Below are 20,414 nucleotides of genomic sequence, written 5' to 3' on the forward strand. Positions count from 1 at the left end.
GGAGACTCGGGTTGGGAAGATCCCCTGAAGGAGGGCATGGCAACCCACTGCAGTATTCTTGCCTGGAGAATCCATGGACAGAAGAGCCTGGTAGGCTACAATCCATGCGGTTGCAAAGAGTCAAACATGACTGAAGCAACTGAGGACGGAGGACAAAGATGCCTGACACAGAAGAGTTACCCTATAAATTTTCCATTAATGTAATTTGAGTCATCAGGTTTTTTTTTCCTATGTAACACGGTAATCATGAAAAAATACGTAAAGAGAGAATCGTGTCACCAACTGTAAAATGATTGTATGCCTATTCATAACTGTAAAAAGTCCAAGGTCCCAAGTCAAGGAATGCGGTGATCAGGTGCTGTGAATTAAGCTCCAAGATCCTGGAACAGCACCCATGTTCAGATGCTCAGGCATTATCAGAAAGCATATGTGTTATCTGAGGAAATGAGACAATTGCTTAAAAATATTTTCTTTAGCTTGTAGTGTCTAGTGATGAATTAAACAGCTCTTTGAGTCATCAGAGATGCTCTAAAAAGAACCCAACATACTCCACCTCCCCCCATCAAAAAAAGTATTTTTCCTGTTTTTAATCAGACTTCCATTCTTTGTCTTTTATTTTTTCAGGCTCTCGTACAGACCTGTCTTGGGAATGTTAAACACCGGGAAACACTCCCTTGCCAATGCTCGCTCAAGGGACAGTATTTTATTGAGCAAGACAGATTTTCATTTTAGAAATGAGGCTTTCCACATTCTGATGTTACACGTAGCTGGTTATGTATTATTGTAGGAAGCAACGATATTTGTTGCATGGCTGGGAGGCTGCATGCTGGTGTTTGACCAGCAGTTTGCAGAGGTTTGCACGATGATTTACTACACGATGCTAAAAATGTGCCCTCTGTCCTCAAGTGATTCCCGGTAAAATGTGTCTCTCTCCTGACTTCTTTTTATCTGGGGAATGTGTTTCCTGTCATTACTAAGACAATGCTATGGCCATAAAGTGCATGTGGGTTAATACCTGCAGACATCTTACAAGGAAGAGGGCGTTAGGGTGGGGAGTTCATCCACAGGAGCTGTAGGACACCATCCCCCGCCCCCGGAAGGGGATGAGGATGGCTGTTTTCTTTTACTAATTCACTTCTCCCCACCCTGAATAAAAGGGGGGCTTTCCTCCACTGTGTCTAGCTGTGTCTTCTCTTTGCGTGGGGAGCACAGTGAAAAGAAGATGTGGGTGTAGACATTCTCCCAGCAGTGTTAGACTTTTATATTTATATTGGAAACAGGATGTCATACTGGGTCACTTCTGCTAATGGTGATAAGCCAACTCAAAGAGTGGCCACTCGAACTCCAAAGGAGTTTGGGAAACTTCTGTCAAATCGCCTACAGACCATCAGATAAATACCAGATGTTTATGTTTGTCTCACACACACACATGGAGTGAGACTTTCCACGATTCTAGTGAAGGCATTTGATGTGCAGCTCTGGCCACACACCCCATCATCACATCCCCTCAACATCACCCTTCATGTTAAATAGAAGTACATCAAACTCGGATGTGAAATCACACCCATCTTCCAACTAAAAGCAGCTGTGAAACAATGGCATTCTTTTTAAAATAAGAAAACGGTGATGGGAACAGGGCTGATTGGATTTAGGGAAAGCAGGTTAATTATGGTTATTATGTGTCTAAATTTTTACGGAAAGAAAGGAAATATTGTTCAGGACGATGAACCCTCCAAAACACAGAGGGTTGCCATTGTATAGAACTTCTGGGGGTTGTATCTTTATCTTTTCAGCTGCCTATCTTGGGTCGCCAATCTTGTCTGTTAGACTGTGAGGTTGGGGCGAGCTCATCAGAATCCAGAAAGCTAACCCACCAAGAGGATGGCCAGATTTTGAGTAGTAGTCATGACAACTGCTTCTTTTGGCTTCCAAATGAGCAGAGAACAATCTCTTTAGAGATCAACCCATTTATTGACAAATAATATCTATAGGGATGAGAAAGAAACATGCTAGGTTGTTTAGTGATGTTATTTCATTCATTCATTTCCTTCCCTTTGCCTCTGCCCTTCCCATTCCTCCTTTTCTCTAGAATATTCTCTCCCTTTTTTGTCCCCTTGTAAGTTCCTACTGTTCATCCTTCAATAGGTGTCTTAGACATGGAAGTCAACTGTGAGATGTCTCCAACTCCCTAGCTCCCTTCCTCCATGCACTGGCCCATCCTGTAATCTTGTTTGTGTCTCCCATTCTTGTTTCTCTTTGTATCTTCATCATTTAATACAGAACTTAGTGGAAAGTTGATACTAAGTGTTCACTGGGTAAATATCAATCAAGGGGAGTAGAAATGTTCACAGGCAGCATACTGATTAAACAGATGATGTTACAACCAGTGGCATTGTTAGAACCAATACCATGAAGCCATTGAAACTGATGGTATAGAAAAATATTTTTAACGTGGAAAATATCCATAAAACTAAACAAAAACATAGAGGTAATATGACCTTGTATTGGGATGACCAAAAAGTTTTTTCGGGTTAAAAACCTGAACAAATGTTTTGATCAACCCAATAATAACAAAACATATACACAACAGTCACATATATTTTGCATAAGGAAAAAAAAACTCTGGAAGACTACTTTCAGTGGTTATTTCCTATCGGTGGTCTTATGGAGATTGCAGTTTCTTCTTTAGTCTCTTCTGTATCTTAGGAATTTTTAATAGACATCTATCACTTTTCTAGATAGAAAAACAGATACTCCTTGTAAGAAATCTTAAAGGTCTGGATGAAAGTATAGGAAAAACACAATATATTGACTTGAGAGATGGAGAACTGAGCTTTGCACTAAACATCCTGAGGTTCAGTTCAGTTCAGTTCAGTCGCTCAGTCATGTCCGACTCTTTGTGACCCCATGAATCGCAGCACGCCAGGCCTCCCTGTCCATCACCAACTCCCGGAGTTCACTCAGTCTCATCACTCAGACTCACATCGAGTCCGTGATGCCATCCAGCCATCTCATCCTCTGTCGTCCCCTTCTCCTCCTGCCCCCAATCCCTCCCAGCATCAGAGTCTTTTCCAATGAGTCAACTCTTCGCATGAGGTGGCCAAAGTACTCAAGTTTCAGCCTTAGCATCATTCCTTCCAAAGAAATCCCAGGGCTGATCTCCTTCAGAATGTACTGGTTGGATCTCCTTGCAGTCCAAGGGACTCTCAAGAGTCTCCAACACCATAGTTCAAAAGCATCAATTCTGACTTATTCTGCCTACCAGGCCAAAAAGAGGAAACAATCATGTCAAAGAAAAGAGGAAATGTCCTTTTAAGTCAAGAAAACTTTATATGTGAGAGTGCAAAGGCAGAGAAGGCATATCTTTTGGAAGAATAAATACTTGATGTGGCTGAAAGATACATTGAAGGGAGGTGGATGTAGCAGGTGAGACTGAAAAGGTAAATCTCAAACTTCCCTGGTGGTCTAATGGTTAAGATGCCATGCTTCCAATGCAGAGGGTGCAGGTTCGATCCCTGGTCAGGGAACTACCATCACACATGCTGTGCAGCACAGCCATAAGAAATAAAAAGGTAGATCACAGCAACCTCATGATTAGCAGAGATGGTTTCGACCCTGAGAAAGGTAGGCAAGAGTACTAGAGTGGGTTGCCATTTCCTTCTCCAGGGGAACTTCCCTACCTGGGGATCGAACCCAGGTCTCCTGCATTGCATGCAGATGCTTTACCCTTTGAGCCACTAGGGAAGCCCATAAATAAAAAGGTACATCAAAGCAACGTCATGATTAGCAAAGATAGCTTCAACACTAAAAAAGGTGTAAATACCCAGTAAGTCCTTCTGGGTCTCCCTGCAGATACCTGCAGAGTGAGCAGTGGAGCTTCTGAGGCTGATAGTTATCTGTCTCCTCCCAAACTCTCAGGCACTGAGAGTTGCTTTTAGGGCAGTCCACAAAGGTCCCTGGGGAAAAAGAATTTACCAGAAGCTCATGGTGTTGCAAGTGAGAGTTTCCAGTACTGGGCTGTGTCTTGTTAGAGTTCTGGGTACCATTCAGTTTTATTTGCAATGGTTCAAGTCCCAGCTATAATTATTTGGTTGTCATTCATTCTTTCTAAACCCAGTGGCAGTAATGTTAGAAAAATTAAATGAAATTTCAAGTATCCCAGTGCAGTAAGTAAGAGAATGTGCAGAGATTGAAAGCATAGCAGGAAACGTCATGCAATTACAATGGGAGGTTGTGAATGCATTTCATTGCTGTTAAGAAAAGAACATATCTTTTCTTCTTTATGAGTGATTCATGCACATGCTTTGGGGCCTTTCGATTTGGGACTTTGGACATTTCTTACATTGGGCATCGGGTTAATTCCAGTCAATAGATCCTTCCTTTAAAGTCGGTTGTTTCTAGTGCTAGGATTCTTCTAGTTGACCACCAGTTAACTTCTTATCTTATCCCAAGAACAAAATTTTAAAAATAGGAAAAGGACAACCAGAGCATGAAGTTCTAGAGCTCTTCCTAATCAGCCTAAGCTGCATGTGCACTCTCGGGAAGTTAATCATTTCCAAACCGAAGACCCATCTGTAGGTTTGACTGAGTTTATTTGCATAGCTCTGCTTCGTGGTCCCTTGAAAGTCAAGGTTTTAAGGGCTCTTCAGGTTGAAGTGGATTGGGTATTGGGCATGAGGGCGTGACTCAGTGGACCGTTAGTAAAGCCTTAAGTGTTCTGAGAGCATTTGAGAACAGTTGAAATTGTTCAGTGCATCTATGTCTAGAGTAGCCATTAACTTTCAAGTTGCAGCATTAAGAAATCAGTGAGTTTTTGCAGCAACCTAAGATCATCTGATTATTTGTTCAGAACAGAGTTAGATTTAGGGTTGCCAGATCACATTCAGAAAAGAACACCCAGTAAAACTTGAACTTCAAGTAAGCAATGAACCTGTTGTTAGAATGTCCCAAATACTGCATGGGATGTATTTATTTTAAAAATATTTGCTATTCATCTGAAATTCAGATTTCACTGAATATTTTGTATTTTTATTGGCTAAATCTGGTAAACGGGGCTGCCTCCCATTTTTGAAATGTGTACACAAATTCATACAAAGTGTTAGAGTTAAAAAATGCAAATTTCAGTTAGCAAGTTTAGGCACTTAATAAAAATATGTTGGATAAGTACTTATTTGTTAAATTAAGATTTAGACCATATCTACCATTATCATCTTAAAAATATGTATTTCTAGTAAAGGCTTGCTCCTTTTTTCTTTTAAACCTGGTAAAAGCATTTTGAGCCTGCACTTTACATCTTTAAAATCAGGATAATGAAATAAAGATTGTTTTACACTGAATAGTATCCCCTTCCTTTTTAGATGAAATCTCCTATTGTTGAATTGTGTGTGTCCAAGTTGGTTTCTCTGTGGAGGGGCTGTTGCTGTATTTGGTCTTGGTTCAGTTTTGAAGGTATTGGCAACATGTTGATTTTACTGCTCCAAGGGCCTTCAGGAAAAAGCAATTTGGGGAAGACAATAGCCATTCTTTAGGAGACAGGTTGTGCATAAAATGGAAATTGTTAAGGTGTTTATGGCCATGGGCACTGGAGGGTTAATTGAAATATTGTTTCCTTAGATTTGGGTTGTCATGTAGCAACTGGAAAGCCGGATGCGGAAGTTGCATTTGGGGAAGGGGGTGGGCTTAGGGTTTGGGGGGAGTTGTTTTTGTTTTTGTCACCATTTTCGGGGGAAACAGCCTCTTACTACTGAATATACTGTTGAAATATCTTGTTACTGTTAATCAGTCGTAACATGCAATTACTTTTTGTGAACATTATGAAATATTTTGCCAAATATTTGTGCTTCGTTTCTTTAAATCTCTGTATTATACAGAAATACAATCTGGCCATTCCAGATTACAAATCTATGGCCCGTTTCCCAAAGCACAGCACACACAAGGGTTTTCAGAGTCAGGATGGTTCCAGTCCACATCCTATTTAGAAGGAGGGAGGTTGCTGCAGAGCAATGGGAAATGGGACCATGTGAGACTCAAGTTCTAGTCCAGGTTTCTCCATAACCAGGAGGGGAGCTTATCTTGTTTGTCTTGGTTTTCTGTTTGTAAAATGACATTTATTAATGTACTGTTTAGAAAGTGTCATTAATCTCTTAGAAAATACAGTGATAGGATATTGGTCCTGGTTTTCTCTTTTGTTCCAAGGATCAAGCAATCTTGGTTGCTGGTTGCAAGGATGAGAAAGTTCTCTTCCCCCTGGCGGTTGCCAGCTAGGGCAGTGGCTGTCTTACCATATCAGAGGCTTTCTTGGGGTTGTTGATACCGATGGAACTAGAGTCTATTGACCCCAGATGGAGGAAGACTGCACCGTGCTCCCCGCAGGAAAAGATGCTCCACATTACAGAGGTATCAGGATGGGCAACTGATCAGGCTTGTATTGTCTTGTAGGTAGACCTGGGCCTTCTGCGCTTTGTCACAGCTGTCGGGACACAGGGAGCCATTTCAAAGGAAACCAGGAAGAAATACTACGTCAAAACTTACAGAATAGACATTAGCTCCAATGGGGAAGACTGGATCACCATTAAAGAAGGAAATAAACCTGTTGTAAGTTTGCCTGCCTCCTCCTCCACTAATTCAGTCTTTGAAATGGATGATCAATTTTTACTTGTTTGTTTGGGAGCTTGCTGTCTGGCCTGGCTTATTTTTGAATTGATTTAAAATGAAAAGTGCAATTAGAAGTTTAAATCTGACCAAGGGGTCTCATGTTCCCAGATCCAGAAGCCAAAAGGAAATTATACGGATGTTTCCAAGAAAAGTCAATACCAGCCAAATTAAGTCAGACTCAAGAATCGCTTTAAACCTCCCACCGGGACATGGACTATGCGTAGGATAAACACAGTCCCCTTAGAACCCTCGGAGTTGTTTTGTTTTGTCTTTCTCCCCGTGTTTCCTCATTCTCTTTCATAGATTAATTCTTTCTTCCTCTCTGTAATGGGCTGGTTTTAGAAGACTCCTTTTCATCTACCCTCTGCGCCTCACAAACTAATTTACAAGTGTGTTTGGCTGCTTCTGTGCAAATGAACAGAACTAAAGGTGTTCTCTCAGATCCCACGAACGACACACCACCTCCTCACTGCTTTTTGTTGAGGAGACCACACCATGCCCTGTCCCCCGGGCGCTCTGTCCTCAATTATTTGGAGCTGAGATGTTTTTCTCAGCCTGCTGTTTATTTGAAGTTACGCTTGCTCTGAATTACTAATCAAGAGATTACTGAGAGCTCGTGCTTGCCATTTCCCCAAAATTAAAAGCTTGCCCTGGAGGCTGAGTGAAACATGCAGAACTGATGAGAATGGGAGCAAAGATCCAGGTACTTTGGAGTTCTGGGTTCCAGAAGAGACCAATTAACATGTCCTGGTCTCTCTTTGGAACATGTATGGGCTTAAATGTCTCCTTCTGGGTCTGGAACTGAGAAAGGCCTCCTTGGTGTGAAGTGAGAGGGCTATTAATACCTTTTGAGGGACTTCCCTGGTGGTCCACTGGTTAAGACTCTGAGCTTCCAGTGCAGAGGGCACAGGTTCAATCCCTGGTTGGGGAAATAAGATCCCACATGCCCAAAAAAAAGAAAGAAAAAACTACCCTCTGACTTAGCTGCAAAGCTGCCACTCTCACTTAGGGCAGGCAGGAAGGCCGCAGCCATAGAGATGCAGCCGTCTGTGGGAGGAAAATTCTGTGGAGCAGCCAGCTCAAGGCCACTGTCCTGCCCTAGAGGACATGGAGCGGATCCTGCATCTTGGGAAAAAATCCCTCACGGTCACTATTGGTGCAGATCCACCAAGTAAATTCTGACCCTGAGTGTCATGGCTTGTTTTTGTTTTGGAGTCATTTTTTTGAAGGCCTGCTTTAGTTTCAAACAAATGAAAAAGCACTAATGCCAAGGACACACCAACAACAGAAGAACCGGAGAGAGTGGGGAGGGCTGACTCAGCTCTCAGGCCGCCTCTTTAATCCGTGAGCATTCTTTATCCAAGACCCCTCCTCAGCGTGGCCCACAGTTGTCCACATGTGGGTGTGGAGAGCACACTGGGGCTGTGGAGGTGTCTGACGTGGACACAGCTCACAGTCAGTGGCACCTTGGCACACTGAGGGGCTCTAGAATAGGAGGCAGAAAGAACAAAAGGTCGGGAAAGACTGGGTGTGTGTGTGAGCCCTCTCACTGAACCTGAATGAAATCCCCTCGTCTACCCGGAGTCCAGCTCTTGTTGCCTTGCTCTGTACTTTGGGGTCTTTCGGCATGCCCCTTCCCTCCTTTCCTTGGGGAGAGCTGGCCATACGCACCTCAGCAGCAGTGGCCTTTGACCACAGACGCAGCAGCCTTTTTCTGTTGGTGGCCTGTGTGTTCTCACCTGGTTTTCAGGAAACATAAAACGTCCTCAGGGTAAGCCAGCCTGTGGTCCCTCCCTGAAGTGGACCCCCCTGGCCCTTGAAACACTCGCTTGGGAAACTCTGCCCCTTCAGGCAGGTCCCCGTTATTCAGCAGGACACAAAAATGCATTCACATAGATTGCTGCCCAGAGAGATTTGCTGAAGTAGGACAGAAATCTGAAGGCCATCACAGGGTTTCCCTGGTAGTCCAGTGGTTAAGAATCCACCTTCCGATGCAGGAGACATGGGTTCAATCCCTGATCAGGGAACTAAGATCCCACGTGCCACAGAGCAACTAAGCCCAGGCACCACAACTACTGAGCCCACACACTGCAGTTACTGACGCCCGTGGGCCCCAGAGCCGGTGCTCCAAAACAGGAGAAGCCACTGCCAGGAGTAGCCTGTGAGCGACAACTAGAGAAAAGCCCACGCAGCAACGAAGACCCAGCACAGCCAGAAGTAGTAAGTAAATACATATTCGTTTAAAACAGCAAACAAATAAAGGCCATCACAGGCTGGGATAAATTCCGATACTACATCGTCTCCAGAGAGGGATCCGGCTAACGTCCGACTTAGTAAAAATGCTTGACCGCCTCCCATGGAGCAGGGCTCTTAGGCTAAATGCAATAAGAACTTCTGTCCGACCCATAAGCTCCTTCTCCCCGGGGATGGTGGTCCTCCTCTGCAGACTCGCCAGGGAGTCTCTATGCCTCTGATGGCCCCCATGGTGCTCTAGCTACACAAGGCCTGTGTCTGAGACACGGTACTTTTTACACAGCTGTCTCCACTGTAAGCTAGGGTAAAATCCAGGGATGAGGAGGCTTTCAGTCCCACCTGAGACAAGTCGAGTGGCAGAGGGTTCCACGTGGCAGACAGCCCCCTGCTCCTCGGAGATGTCACCAGAGGACACTGCGTGGCATCATGCCCAGGCCGAGCGGCCCCCATGGATACTTGTGGGAAACCAGTTCGTGACTGGCAGTAATTACACCGCAGCTACATGCCTCATCTTTCTTAGAAGAAAATGACTCATTTTTAAAACAAGAAACAGAAGCCCTGGGAAAACTGATTCTCCATTACATATGATGTATAATTCAGTTTTGATCTTGACCACCGACGCATACTTTTACCAACAACCGCCCCCCCAACCAAAAAAAAAAATTAGAGTCATTCATTCACGTCAGATATAAGATCTTCCATCAAGAAATGGAGTTCAAAGGGAGGAAGCTCCTTGACCTAGAGCTGAACATAACCTAGAATTTTCAAATAGCCAGATCGTACATTGAACTCAAAAATCACTCCTTTGGGAAATTCCTGGGAAAGTAAAACAGTGAAAGTTCCCATGAAATGTCCACCGTATTCTGTACGTTCTTTTGATAATGTTAATCATTTTCCCACTTTTTTAGATAATTGCACATATTCTTTAACAAATGCTATCTTTATAATAATACTTTTAGAGGCTCTATCCTCTCAGAAAAATTGACTAGGACAACATTCTATATGGTTTCCCTGGTGGCTCAGCGGTAAAGAATCCACCTGCAATGCAGTAGATGTGGGTTCAATCTCTGAGTCAGGAAGATCCCCTGGAGAAGAAAATGGCTACCCATTCCAGTATTCTTGCCTGGGAAATCCCAATGAACAGGGGAGCCTGGTGGGCTATAGTCCGTGGGTTTGCAAAGAGTAGGACACAACTGGCAATAAAAAACAAAAATCCTCTCAGAAAACTGAATAGATGATTAGGACAACATTCTATCTTAGACATGGTTCTTATCTGATAGCCATCATTTGGAAAAATAACATGACAAGTTATTAACACCACCTCAACCATGGTAAACAATGAAGAGATTGTAAACAATTTGATAAGCACTTGTGAAAATATTTTTGCATTTGTTTTTAATCTGAAATGTCTGTTATTAAAGGGCCTTTTCTTCTTCCATCTAGATCTTTCATGGAAACACCAACCCCACAGATGTAGTGATTGGAGTTTTTCCCAAACCCCTGATCACTCGATTTGTCCGAATCAAACCTGTGACCTGGGAAACTGGCATCTCTATGAGATTTGAAGTCTATGGCTGCAAGATAACAGGTAAGATGGAAGATCACCTGGTTTTTATGTATGTCAACGTTTAAATATAAGGAGAGTAACGATATAAATGGGGTTGGTCATTTTCATTTGATAATTAAGAGCATATGCTTTGGATTTAGACAAAAGTGAGTTCAGATCCTACTGTACTACTTACTCACTGGCTTATTACTTTGAAAGGCAGTTTACTATCTTTCAAAGCCTTAGTCATCTCACCTGGAAAACAGGCATCATGGTGTACTCCACTCAGGGTTGTTGTGATCATGAATTAGCTCGTGAATACGAAGTGCTTACACAGGCTGGCATGTGGTAGGTATTTACAAGTGGTGTCTTTCCACTAGGCAGGTTCCAGGAAGACAAATACCTTCCCTTTCATCCTCCATCTCCTGGTTATTCCATACTGACTACTACTTAGTAGGTTTACAATATATAACTGTTGCTTGAAATGTTCTTCACCTGCTTTGTCTTTTTTTTAATTGGAGTATAATTGCTTTACGGTGTTGTATTAGTTTCTGCTACAACAAAGTTAATCAGCTAGATGTATACATATATCCCGTCCCACCCTGTAGGCCATCACAGAGCACGGAGCTGAGCTCCCTGTACTGTATGGCAGCTTCCCACTAGCTATCTGTTTTACACGTGGTAGTGTATACATGTCTTTTAAATCTTGAAGCCTAGAGGTGACCTCATTAGCGACAGTTCAGGAGGAGTTTAATTTGTGGAGTTAATTTATTCTCCCTTTACTCACTAACTGCCCTGACAAAGTTCTCTTAGGTTTTGGCTCAATACATGTCTATCTTTCATTGAATGCATATACTAACATCAATATTAGAAATCGATTTGTCAATATTTCTTGTTTTGGAGTTTGTTTCTTCTGACGTTAATAGGACTTTAAGAGTCTCTTTTAAATTTGGACCAAGTAGGTGGATTATATCCACTTGAGAGTTGAAGATGAGGTACTGGGCGATTAAGTGGCTAAAAAGGTAGGCAGGTCAGGATGGAGCAGGAAGTAGAAGAAGGATCCAGTTAGTCTCACTGTGTTTCTATGGCAACCAGTTACTGCTCTTACTCCTCCTGTACATCTACTCTGTCTTCGGAAGTAAATAGCACATGTCAAATACCTTTCCTTGTAAGTAAGTAAGCCACAAATTTTTCATTAAAAAAAGTACGATGTAACCTCCATAGAATGCAAAAAAACTTCAAAAACAGAATCAGTAACTTATTCACTACAAAGTAACTAAAAGTGAATAACGTTTAAAGTCTGTCAAATATCTTTCATGTGATGTTAGTATACATATTGAGAGCATTTAATTTCTCATTCCATGAAAGCCAACACTATTGTTTTTATTTTTATCCTCTTTAGTACAATTATTTTTAGAGAAGGAAAGTACTGACTTCTGAAGGGAAAAAAAAATCACCTGGGCAATTTTCCATGAAATGACAAGCAATTTGAAGAAAGCTAACCAAGGAGGAAAAAAAAAATTACATTTGTTTACAGTACAGCCCATTTTGGAAAGTAAAAACTGACATTTGATCTGTTCCCCAAATTTTATTTATTTCCATCTTAGAGACAGACTTGTTTATTGTTTTGTAATCTAAATATTTACAAAGTTCAAGGCCTTGGAGGAGGCAGACATTGGGTGGAGAGAGGTTTGGAGGGAGAAAAGGGGCAGTGTAGGGTTAGATCGGAGAAGGCAATGGCACCCCACTCCAGTACTCTTGCCTGGAAAATCCCATGGATGGAGGAGCCTGGTAGGCTGCAGTCCATGGGGTCACTGAGGGTCAGACACGACTGAGCGACTTCACTTTCACTTTTCACTTTCATGCATTGGAGAAGGAAATGGCAACCCACTTCAGTGTTCTTGCCTGGAGAATCCCAGGGACGGGGGAGCCTGGTGGGCTGCCGTCTATGGGGTCGCACAGAGTCAGACACGACTGAAGTGCTTTGCAGTAGCAGCAGTAGGGTTAGATATAACCTTGGCTTTATTCTTGATCAGCAGATACAGGAGAGAAGGTTCTAGGTCATTTTTAGGGCATTACAAATGTAAGCGACTACTTGTCAATTCATAGAAACAAGGCCATTTGAGGGCAGGGTGGAAATTTCTGTCCCATTCCTCCCACCTAGTCTCATGTCACTGTACCCTCCCCCCCCAAAAAAAGGTAAACCATAAACGTGTTAATGTGAATTCTGAATCTCTGGCTCTCCTTTTAATTAAATAAAATACTTGTTTAAGCCTAAATTGCTCTTTGTCATTTTCACAAGGATTTTCTTGAGAGAGAATTCTAGGAGCATGAGTCTTTATATATAAACAAGGGAAACTACTTAATGAATTTTTTAAAACAGTCAAATGGCCTAGTTATTTAAGCAAATATAGCTGTCTGTAGGGCTTCCCTGGTAGCTCAGCTGATAAAGAATCCTTCTGCAATGCAGGAGACCCTGGTTCGATTCCTGGGTCGGGAAGATCCCCTAGAGAATGGATTGGTTACCCACTCCAGTATTTATGGGCTTCCCTATTGATTCAGACGTTAAAGAATCTGCCTGCAGTGTGGGACACCTGAGTTCAATCCCTGGGTTGGGAAGATGCCCTGGAGGAGGGCATGGCAACTCACGCCAGTATTCTTGCCTAGAGAATCCCCATGGACAGAGGAGGCTGGCGGGCTACAGTCCAGGGGGTCACAAAAAGTTGGACATGACTAAGTGACTTAGCACAGCACAGATGTCTGAAATACCATGTTTTAATATTTTCACATTTGATTTGCTCTGTTTTATAATTATTTTAAGTAGCTCTTTTTTTTTCAAATTACATACTGCCACCCTCTTAATCATGACCCCTAATATATTTTGGATACTTTTTCTCTAATAAGACAACTCAACCTCCAAATAACTGATCAAGGCAGGTTTTTAGAGAGGCCAGCCTTCATAACGATGGTCACACAAAGAGAAGGTGTATAGACATACCCAAGCTTCACTCTGGGCTGTCCACTTAGTGACTGAATGACCAAGGACAAGACTCATGGTCCCTCTGATCTCCATCTTCTGGTCACTAAGAGTAACTTGATTCAGCTGTAATAAGGTTAAGTGAAAGGATGCTTATAACACTTGGTTTAGAGTAAGCGCTCACTGAACAGTACCTGGTATATTAAATGGTGCATGGTGCTCAATCAGTTGAACCTGCAACAGGCCCCAGCAAACAGAACCTCTAATGAGACAATGATATCAGTGTTTGCTCAGTGTTACCAGAGGAGATAATTTTCATCTTTTAGAGATCATGGTCCCCTCAGTGGAGACTGATAGAAAAAAGCACGGTTCCTGTGGGTCTAGAAGCTCCATGAAAGCAGGGGTCATGTTTGTCTTCTTTTCCATTGTATCCTGTGTGCCTGTAACATAATATGCTGGACATACTTATTTTTTTTACGAGTGAATGAGCAAATTAATGAATTGCAGCTTTATCCATGTTTTCCTACAAACAAGTGACTGGATTGCAAAATTTGACCCTCTCCTCTAGAGCAGGCAAGCCCCAACTCAATCAGGATTAAAAAAAAAAAAAAAAAAACATTGAATTAAAAGTTATTCATTTTGATATTTGGCAAAACTAATACAATTATGTAAAGTTTAAAAATAAAATAAAATTAAAAAAAAATAAAAGTTACCATGAGAATACAGCACTTGAAAGTCTCCAGAGCTCCCAAGGTCTAACCCAGTTTTTCTGTTCAGAAATTATTTGCTAGAAACATAGCAATCCTGTAATAACCAGAGTGTACAACAATGGGTCACCATATAGAGAGATAAGGAGAACAGAATTGGAGCAAGTCATCCTGCTTTGTAGGTGATTGACAGAGGAGCATTTGCATTATTTGGACAAGGCAGGCTTCATCATTTTGAAAGAGAAACTGGTGAAGATGCCCTTACTGTCTAAGAACACACTGCAGACCATGTGGGCTTTTTCGTTTACCGGAAGTTAATGAACTGGGGCTTCTGCACAGGTCGGTGTGTGCCTGTGTTGAGCAGAGTTTGCAAGGATGATCTTGAGCCCTTCAACATCCATAGGTACCTTCTGAGTCATCAGGGAAGATTAAATTATGCTTATTCAGGTTCACCCATCAAATGCAGTCATTGTCTTCTCATTCCTTGAAAACCAGTTAACTAAGTATTTGATTTACCAGTATTTCTGTTTTCCCTTTAAGTCTCAGTTCAGAGATTTTATTGTAAAATAATATCAGTGAAGATAACCACTTCCAGAGGGGAAAGGAGGTGTGGGTGTGTGAAATAGGTGAAGAGAATTAAGTTTACAGACTTCCAGATAAGGCCACAGGGATGTACTGCACAGGATAAGGAGTATGGTCAATAATATTGTAAAAACGTTGTATGGGGACAGATGGTTACTAGACTTAGAGTGGTAATCATCTTGTAATATATGCAAATATCAACTCACTGTGGAGTATACCTGAAACTAATGTAATGTACATCAATTGTGTTTCAATTCAAAAAAAAAAAGAACCACCTAATTCCCCATCACAGAATTCACTTCTCCCTCCCATCTAGGATTGGTTTTATGTTTTTTAAACAAGGTTGCCAAGTGAAATGCAGAATGTCCAGTTCAATTTAATGCAGATAAATGACAAAGAATATTTTAGTGTAAGTATGTTCCGCATTCAGTATTTGGGACAAACGCTTCCAAGTGGAAGCTCAGCCATAACGAATCCACCTGCAATGCTGGAGATGTGAGTTCAATCCCTGGGTTGTGAAGATCCCCTGGAGAAGGAAATGGCAACCCACTCCAGTATTCTTGCCTGGAAAATCTCATGGATAGAGGAGCCTGGCGGGCTACAGTCCACGGGGTCTCAAGAGTTTGGAACAACTTAGCAGCTAAACCACCACCACCACCATACTGAAAAATTATTTGTTGTCATTTGAAATTTGAATTTAGTTTGGCACCCTGGGTTTCTGGTGTTGCTGTTTTAGATTATTTGTTCGCTAAATCCAGCAACACTGTTTCCAAAGGAAACTGGAGCCAGGCTTTAACCAAGGCACACTGAACCAGCCTGCTGTGGATGAACAGAGCTAGAACCTAGCATCTCCTTCAAACCTTGAATTGTTAGTGGAATCTTTATCCTAACCGTGGTTAAAAGTGAGTCACTGGTTTTGAGTCAAAGGCAAGTCAGGGTGCCTCTTCCTTGATCTTGGACGAGGCCATCTGACTGCAGGACGGCTGCGTTGGCCGATGCAGGCTGGCCTCAGGAGGCTTGTGGATGCAAGGACCGTGCCCCTGCAACTCTGCATTAAAGAAGGGACATTCATCTGATAGAGCTTCTTCTCTCCTTACAGTATTCAAGTTAATTTTGCTTTTCTCTGAAGAGTAACATCTGGTATGGATTACCAGCTACACATTTTCTTCACAAAAGTCAGTTTTGAGTCAGACAGGTGTGACCACAGTGACCAAAAATGCAACTTCTATTTTTAACACTATAATTTCATAGACCCTCAGTAAAATCGCTTTTGTCAATCTTTTCATAATCCCCATTGAATTTATTCTTGGTTTCCAGACCCCAGCCTGAAGCAAATACTGCGGCTGAATTACAGGAAAGGGTGCTTGGGGAGAATGGCAGCTGCCTTTTATTGTGTTTAATAAGCTGATTCATTCAACAAATATTTGTGGAGCAAATACCATGGATAAAGCAGGGCACAAGGACTCATAGAAAAGTTTTTAATATGACTTGGTTCACAGTCTTCAAAGAACTTAAAATCTGGGGAGGCAGGTAGCAAGCAAGCAACCCAAGGAACTGAACATGGTCAACATATCTGAGACATGCAGGTGGAGAGCTAGGGAGAGACCCAGAAAAGGAAAACCACGTCTAGTTGGAGAGATCAGAAAAATTGGATATTTAATATAAAATTTGAAAACAGATCAAAATTTTAAGATAATGGGAAGGGCAAAATGATGGGAGATTGTTTAGTGGAGGGGATAGAATGAAAGGAAGCCTCCAAGTACCACTACACAGAGGTGAGGGAGTTCTCCTTCATTGAGGAGGGGCTTGCAAGGCCATGGTACCAAAAACCTGGCACACGAGGTTGAAAGTAGGTGCATAATTCCTAGATGAGCAGGCACTGACTTTTTAAGTAAAGAAATGACATGATCTGAACTGTAGAACTCAGGTGGTAAGCATCTGATTCAGAAAATGTCTGAATTAGAAAGTGTCTAATTCATTCTCAAGGGTCAGCTGATAACAGAGAAGGCTTAATTGCATTAGACACATACCTCTCATTTACAATGGTTACATTTTCAGCTGAATTTTGATTTATGCAGAACGGGGTTGTTAAAAAGAAGAATAAGTTCTTTTTCCTGGCATGTCTTGGATGGAGATGTACAATTTTGAAAAGAGAATAACTGAAGTGTTTAACATTTTGTTATGAAGCCACCAATCAATTAATCAGTGATTGATACTCTCCTTCTGCTCAGAAGCTCCTTGGTCTACTGTAGAAGTTTAGCAAGATCTATGATGCTGTTCATGGTCTTGGAGGAATTTACAATCTGATTATGGACATGATTCCCAATCTTAAAACATGGAGAGAATAACTTAATACTAAGCTCTGTGCTGCTTTCTGTACATGTAGGCACATTTCTGAGAAGGGAGAGTTCAGGATGAGAAGTTTTTAGGAACAGTCGTAAGCTGGATTTGAATGTTTGGGCAGAACTTACTTCCGTCCACAGGAGGATAAGGGGGCAGCAGGAACATTTTGAACAAAGGCAATGATGAGAGTTATCTCTATGGTAAATGGGAAGAAAATAGATTCCTGTCAGTAATAGGAAATAAAATTAGATAAATAGAATGAAGCCAAAATGAGGGTGTTGAAAGCCAGAGAGAGACTGTTTTATAGCATACCATAAATAATGGAAAGCCAGGGAGATTTTTCAAAGATCTTTCTCATTATTGTGGTCAAATATACATAGTTTACCATTCTAACCATGTTTAAGTCTACAATTTAATTGCCTTCAAGAGTCACATTAGTGTGCAGCCATCACCACAATCCACCTTCAGAACGTTTTCATTATCGCAAACAAACTCTGTACCCCTGAAACTCTGTACCCTTGGAACACTAACTCTCCATTCCCTCCTGCCCCCAGCTTCCAGCAACCACCAATCTACTTTCTGTCTTTATGGAGTTGACTCTTCCAGGCACCTCATTTCAGGAGAGTCATGCAATATCTGTCCTTTGGTTTATTTTCCTTAGCAATGCAAGATTCTTGAGCATGAGAATGACACTGCAAAAACAAAGTTATGAAAAATGACATGGGTGTTGTTGACTCAAAACTGGGGTTTGAGAGGGTAGTCTGGAGATCATTCAGCATGTCCGCCTGAGTCCTTAGATCCAGATGATACCAAAAGAAGGTCGCAAGGCATATGGAGGACACTTTTTTTTTTAAATGAAAATATGACAGGATTTGGTAGCAGAACAGGAATGGAAAATGGAAAATTAAGAAAGACAACTAGGCAGGAACTAGCTGATGGGTGATTCCACCCATTAAAGTGAAGAGTTGGATAAAGGGATTCAGTGTTGAGTGGAAAGGACTGTTCTTGTTTGGACTTGGGACATTTGAGGTGAGGATGGGATACTACAAAGTTCTGGTGCAGTTAGAAATGGGGGTGGGGAGACACTGGGCAGGGAGGGGGAAGATGGGCCCCCTCCTTAAGCATTCATTTCAAAGGCTCCCTGCAACACCCTGGGGGTCGGGGGACCCTCCTACCTCTTCAAGCTGCCTCAAGCACTTTCTTTCTTGAACTTTCTTTCTTTCTTTCTGTACTTGATCTAAGAATAACCTCCGATACCAAGGGGACAGTAAATACGTTGACTTTACACTTGGAAGAACTCAGAAAGGATGAAATGACTGTTCTTATTGAAGATTTTTTTAATTGGACTGTTGAGTGTAGGGTGGGCAGTGCAGAAAGAGGAGCGGGGGGGAGAGCTTTGGTTTCATATCAGATGGTCCAGGCACTTACAAATGTACATGAATGGGGACAGTCCATGTTTTTACTCAATAGGGTGGATTCTCTTTCTCAGCATGGAGACTTCAAATCATGTTACGTTTGTCTATTCCGTTCCCCGCCTAGATTATCCTTGCTCTGGAATGCTGGGCATGGTGTCGGGACTTATTTCCGACTCCCAGATTACAGCGTCCAATCAAGCGGACAGGAACTGGATGCCTGAAAACATCCGCCTGGTGACCAGCCGCTCGGGCTGGGCACTGCCCCCCGCCCCCCACCCGTACGTGAACGAGTGGCTGCAGGTGGACCTCGCTGAGGAGAAGATTGTGCGGGGAGTCATCATTCAGGGGGGCAAGCACCGGGAGAACAAGGTGTTTATGAGGAAATTCAAGATCGGGTACAGCAACAACGGCTCGGACTGGAAGATGATCATGGATGACAGCAAGCGCAAGGCCAAGGTGAGCCCTGGGCGGGGGCGGCGCCGGGAAGGGCTGGGGGCTTCCCTGGAGGCCTTGACTTGAATCAAGGACCCTGGCCTCTTCCTGCGGAAGCAAATCTCTCATTTCCTGAAAGCCGTGGGATCTGCGGGGGCGAGGGGTGGAGTCTGTAAAATGCCAGGGGAGACAGGAATGGGATGCAAAAAGCACGGCTGAGCATCTCATCGCTGGTCAACTTTCCTTCCTTCAGGAAACAGCAGGTGACTCAAGGCTCGGGGAGCGGGAGGCTATGAGAGTGGGGCCGGGGACATGGGCACCGGGCAACCCGGTAGGAACACGCACTCCCTCCGAAGATCCTCTGATTGTCTCTGGAGAGCACCGGCTGCCAGCCCCCTTCTACCACGAATTCCTTGTTACATGTATTTTTTAAATTTTTTGTTGAATGAAAGAGTCTTTCTTTTCTATACTGTTGTACAATTTTCTAAAGTTCCATAGAAGTGAAAGTAAAGTAGCTCAGTCGTGTCCGACTCTTGGCGACCCCATGGACTGTAGCCTACCAGGCTCCCCAGTCCGTGCAATTTTGCGGGCAAGAGTACTGGAGTGGGTTGCCATTTACTTCTCATGGGGATTTTCCCGACCCAGGGATTGAACCCGGATCTCTCGCATTGCAGGTAGGCGCGTCACCAAGTGCTATTGCCTTCTCCAAGCCACCAGGGAGGCCCATAATTGGGCTGAAATCCACATAACGGAAACATTCCCATCATAACCTTTTTTAAGTGTACCCGTTCAGTAGTGTTAAGTACATTCACATCGTTGTGCAAACCCATCTCTAAAACTTCTTGCAAAACTGAAACTCCTTCACCATTAAACAATAATTTTCCAGCCCCTGACAAACACCATTTCAACTTCTGTTTCTATTAATTTGACTACTCCAGGAGCCTCTGTTAGTGGAAGCATACAAAATGTAGCCTCTGTGATGGGCTTGTTTAACTTGACATGATATCCTCGAGGTTCAGCCAGTATTGTAGTGTGGATCAGAATTTCATTTCTGTTTAAAGCTGGATAATATTCTATCATGTATACAGGCCAAGTTGGGTATCTGTCCATCCACTGATGAACACTTTCTTTGCTTTTAACACTTGGCTATCATGAATAATGCTTGTCTATTTTTTATACATTGGAACCTTTTAAAGAGCAGCTGGTCTTTGATGATCTAGTGAAAAAAGATATATTCCAACCTTCCCCAGAACATGTGGTATAATTTTTCTTTTTTAACACAAGTATCCTATAGTGATGATGGTTTTCTGGGGCTCATGGTTACATGTCTTTGCATTTCTTGGGCACAGAACTCCAACCTGGAAAGGATACCCCAAGTATGCAGGGTGACCTGGAAAGGGATTCCAGATTAAATAAGAAAGTTATTTTCAGAAATCAGCTAAATTTCAGATTAACTGATTACAGATTGAAATAAGAGTCCTCAGAAATTCAGTTCTGTATGCAGA

General features: G+C 42.5%; 1 protein-coding gene across 5 annotated transcripts in view; it reads left to right on the top strand.

The window, feature by feature from the left end:
- Positions 1-20,414, top strand: part of NRP1 (neuropilin 1) — a 147,333-nt gene that overhangs the window by 95,724 nt on the left and 31,195 nt on the right. For all 5 annotated transcript variants that reach the window (XM_025000766.2, XM_010811132.4, XM_010811133.4 and 2 more), the window contains exons 7-9: positions 6,439-6,594; positions 10,351-10,495; positions 18,602-18,933. In XM_025000766.2, the coding sequence (XP_024856534.1) occupies positions 6,439-6,594; positions 10,351-10,495; positions 18,602-18,933 (633 nt within the window). The remainder of the gene's footprint in view (positions 1-6,438; positions 6,595-10,350; positions 10,496-18,601; positions 18,934-20,414) is intronic.

Source organism: Bos taurus, chromosome 13 (genome assembly GCF_002263795.3).
Source record: "Bos taurus isolate L1 Dominette 01449 registration number 42190680 breed Hereford chromosome 13, ARS-UCD2.0, whole genome shotgun sequence".
NCBI lineage: Eukaryota > Metazoa > Chordata > Mammalia > Artiodactyla > Bovidae > Bos > Bos taurus.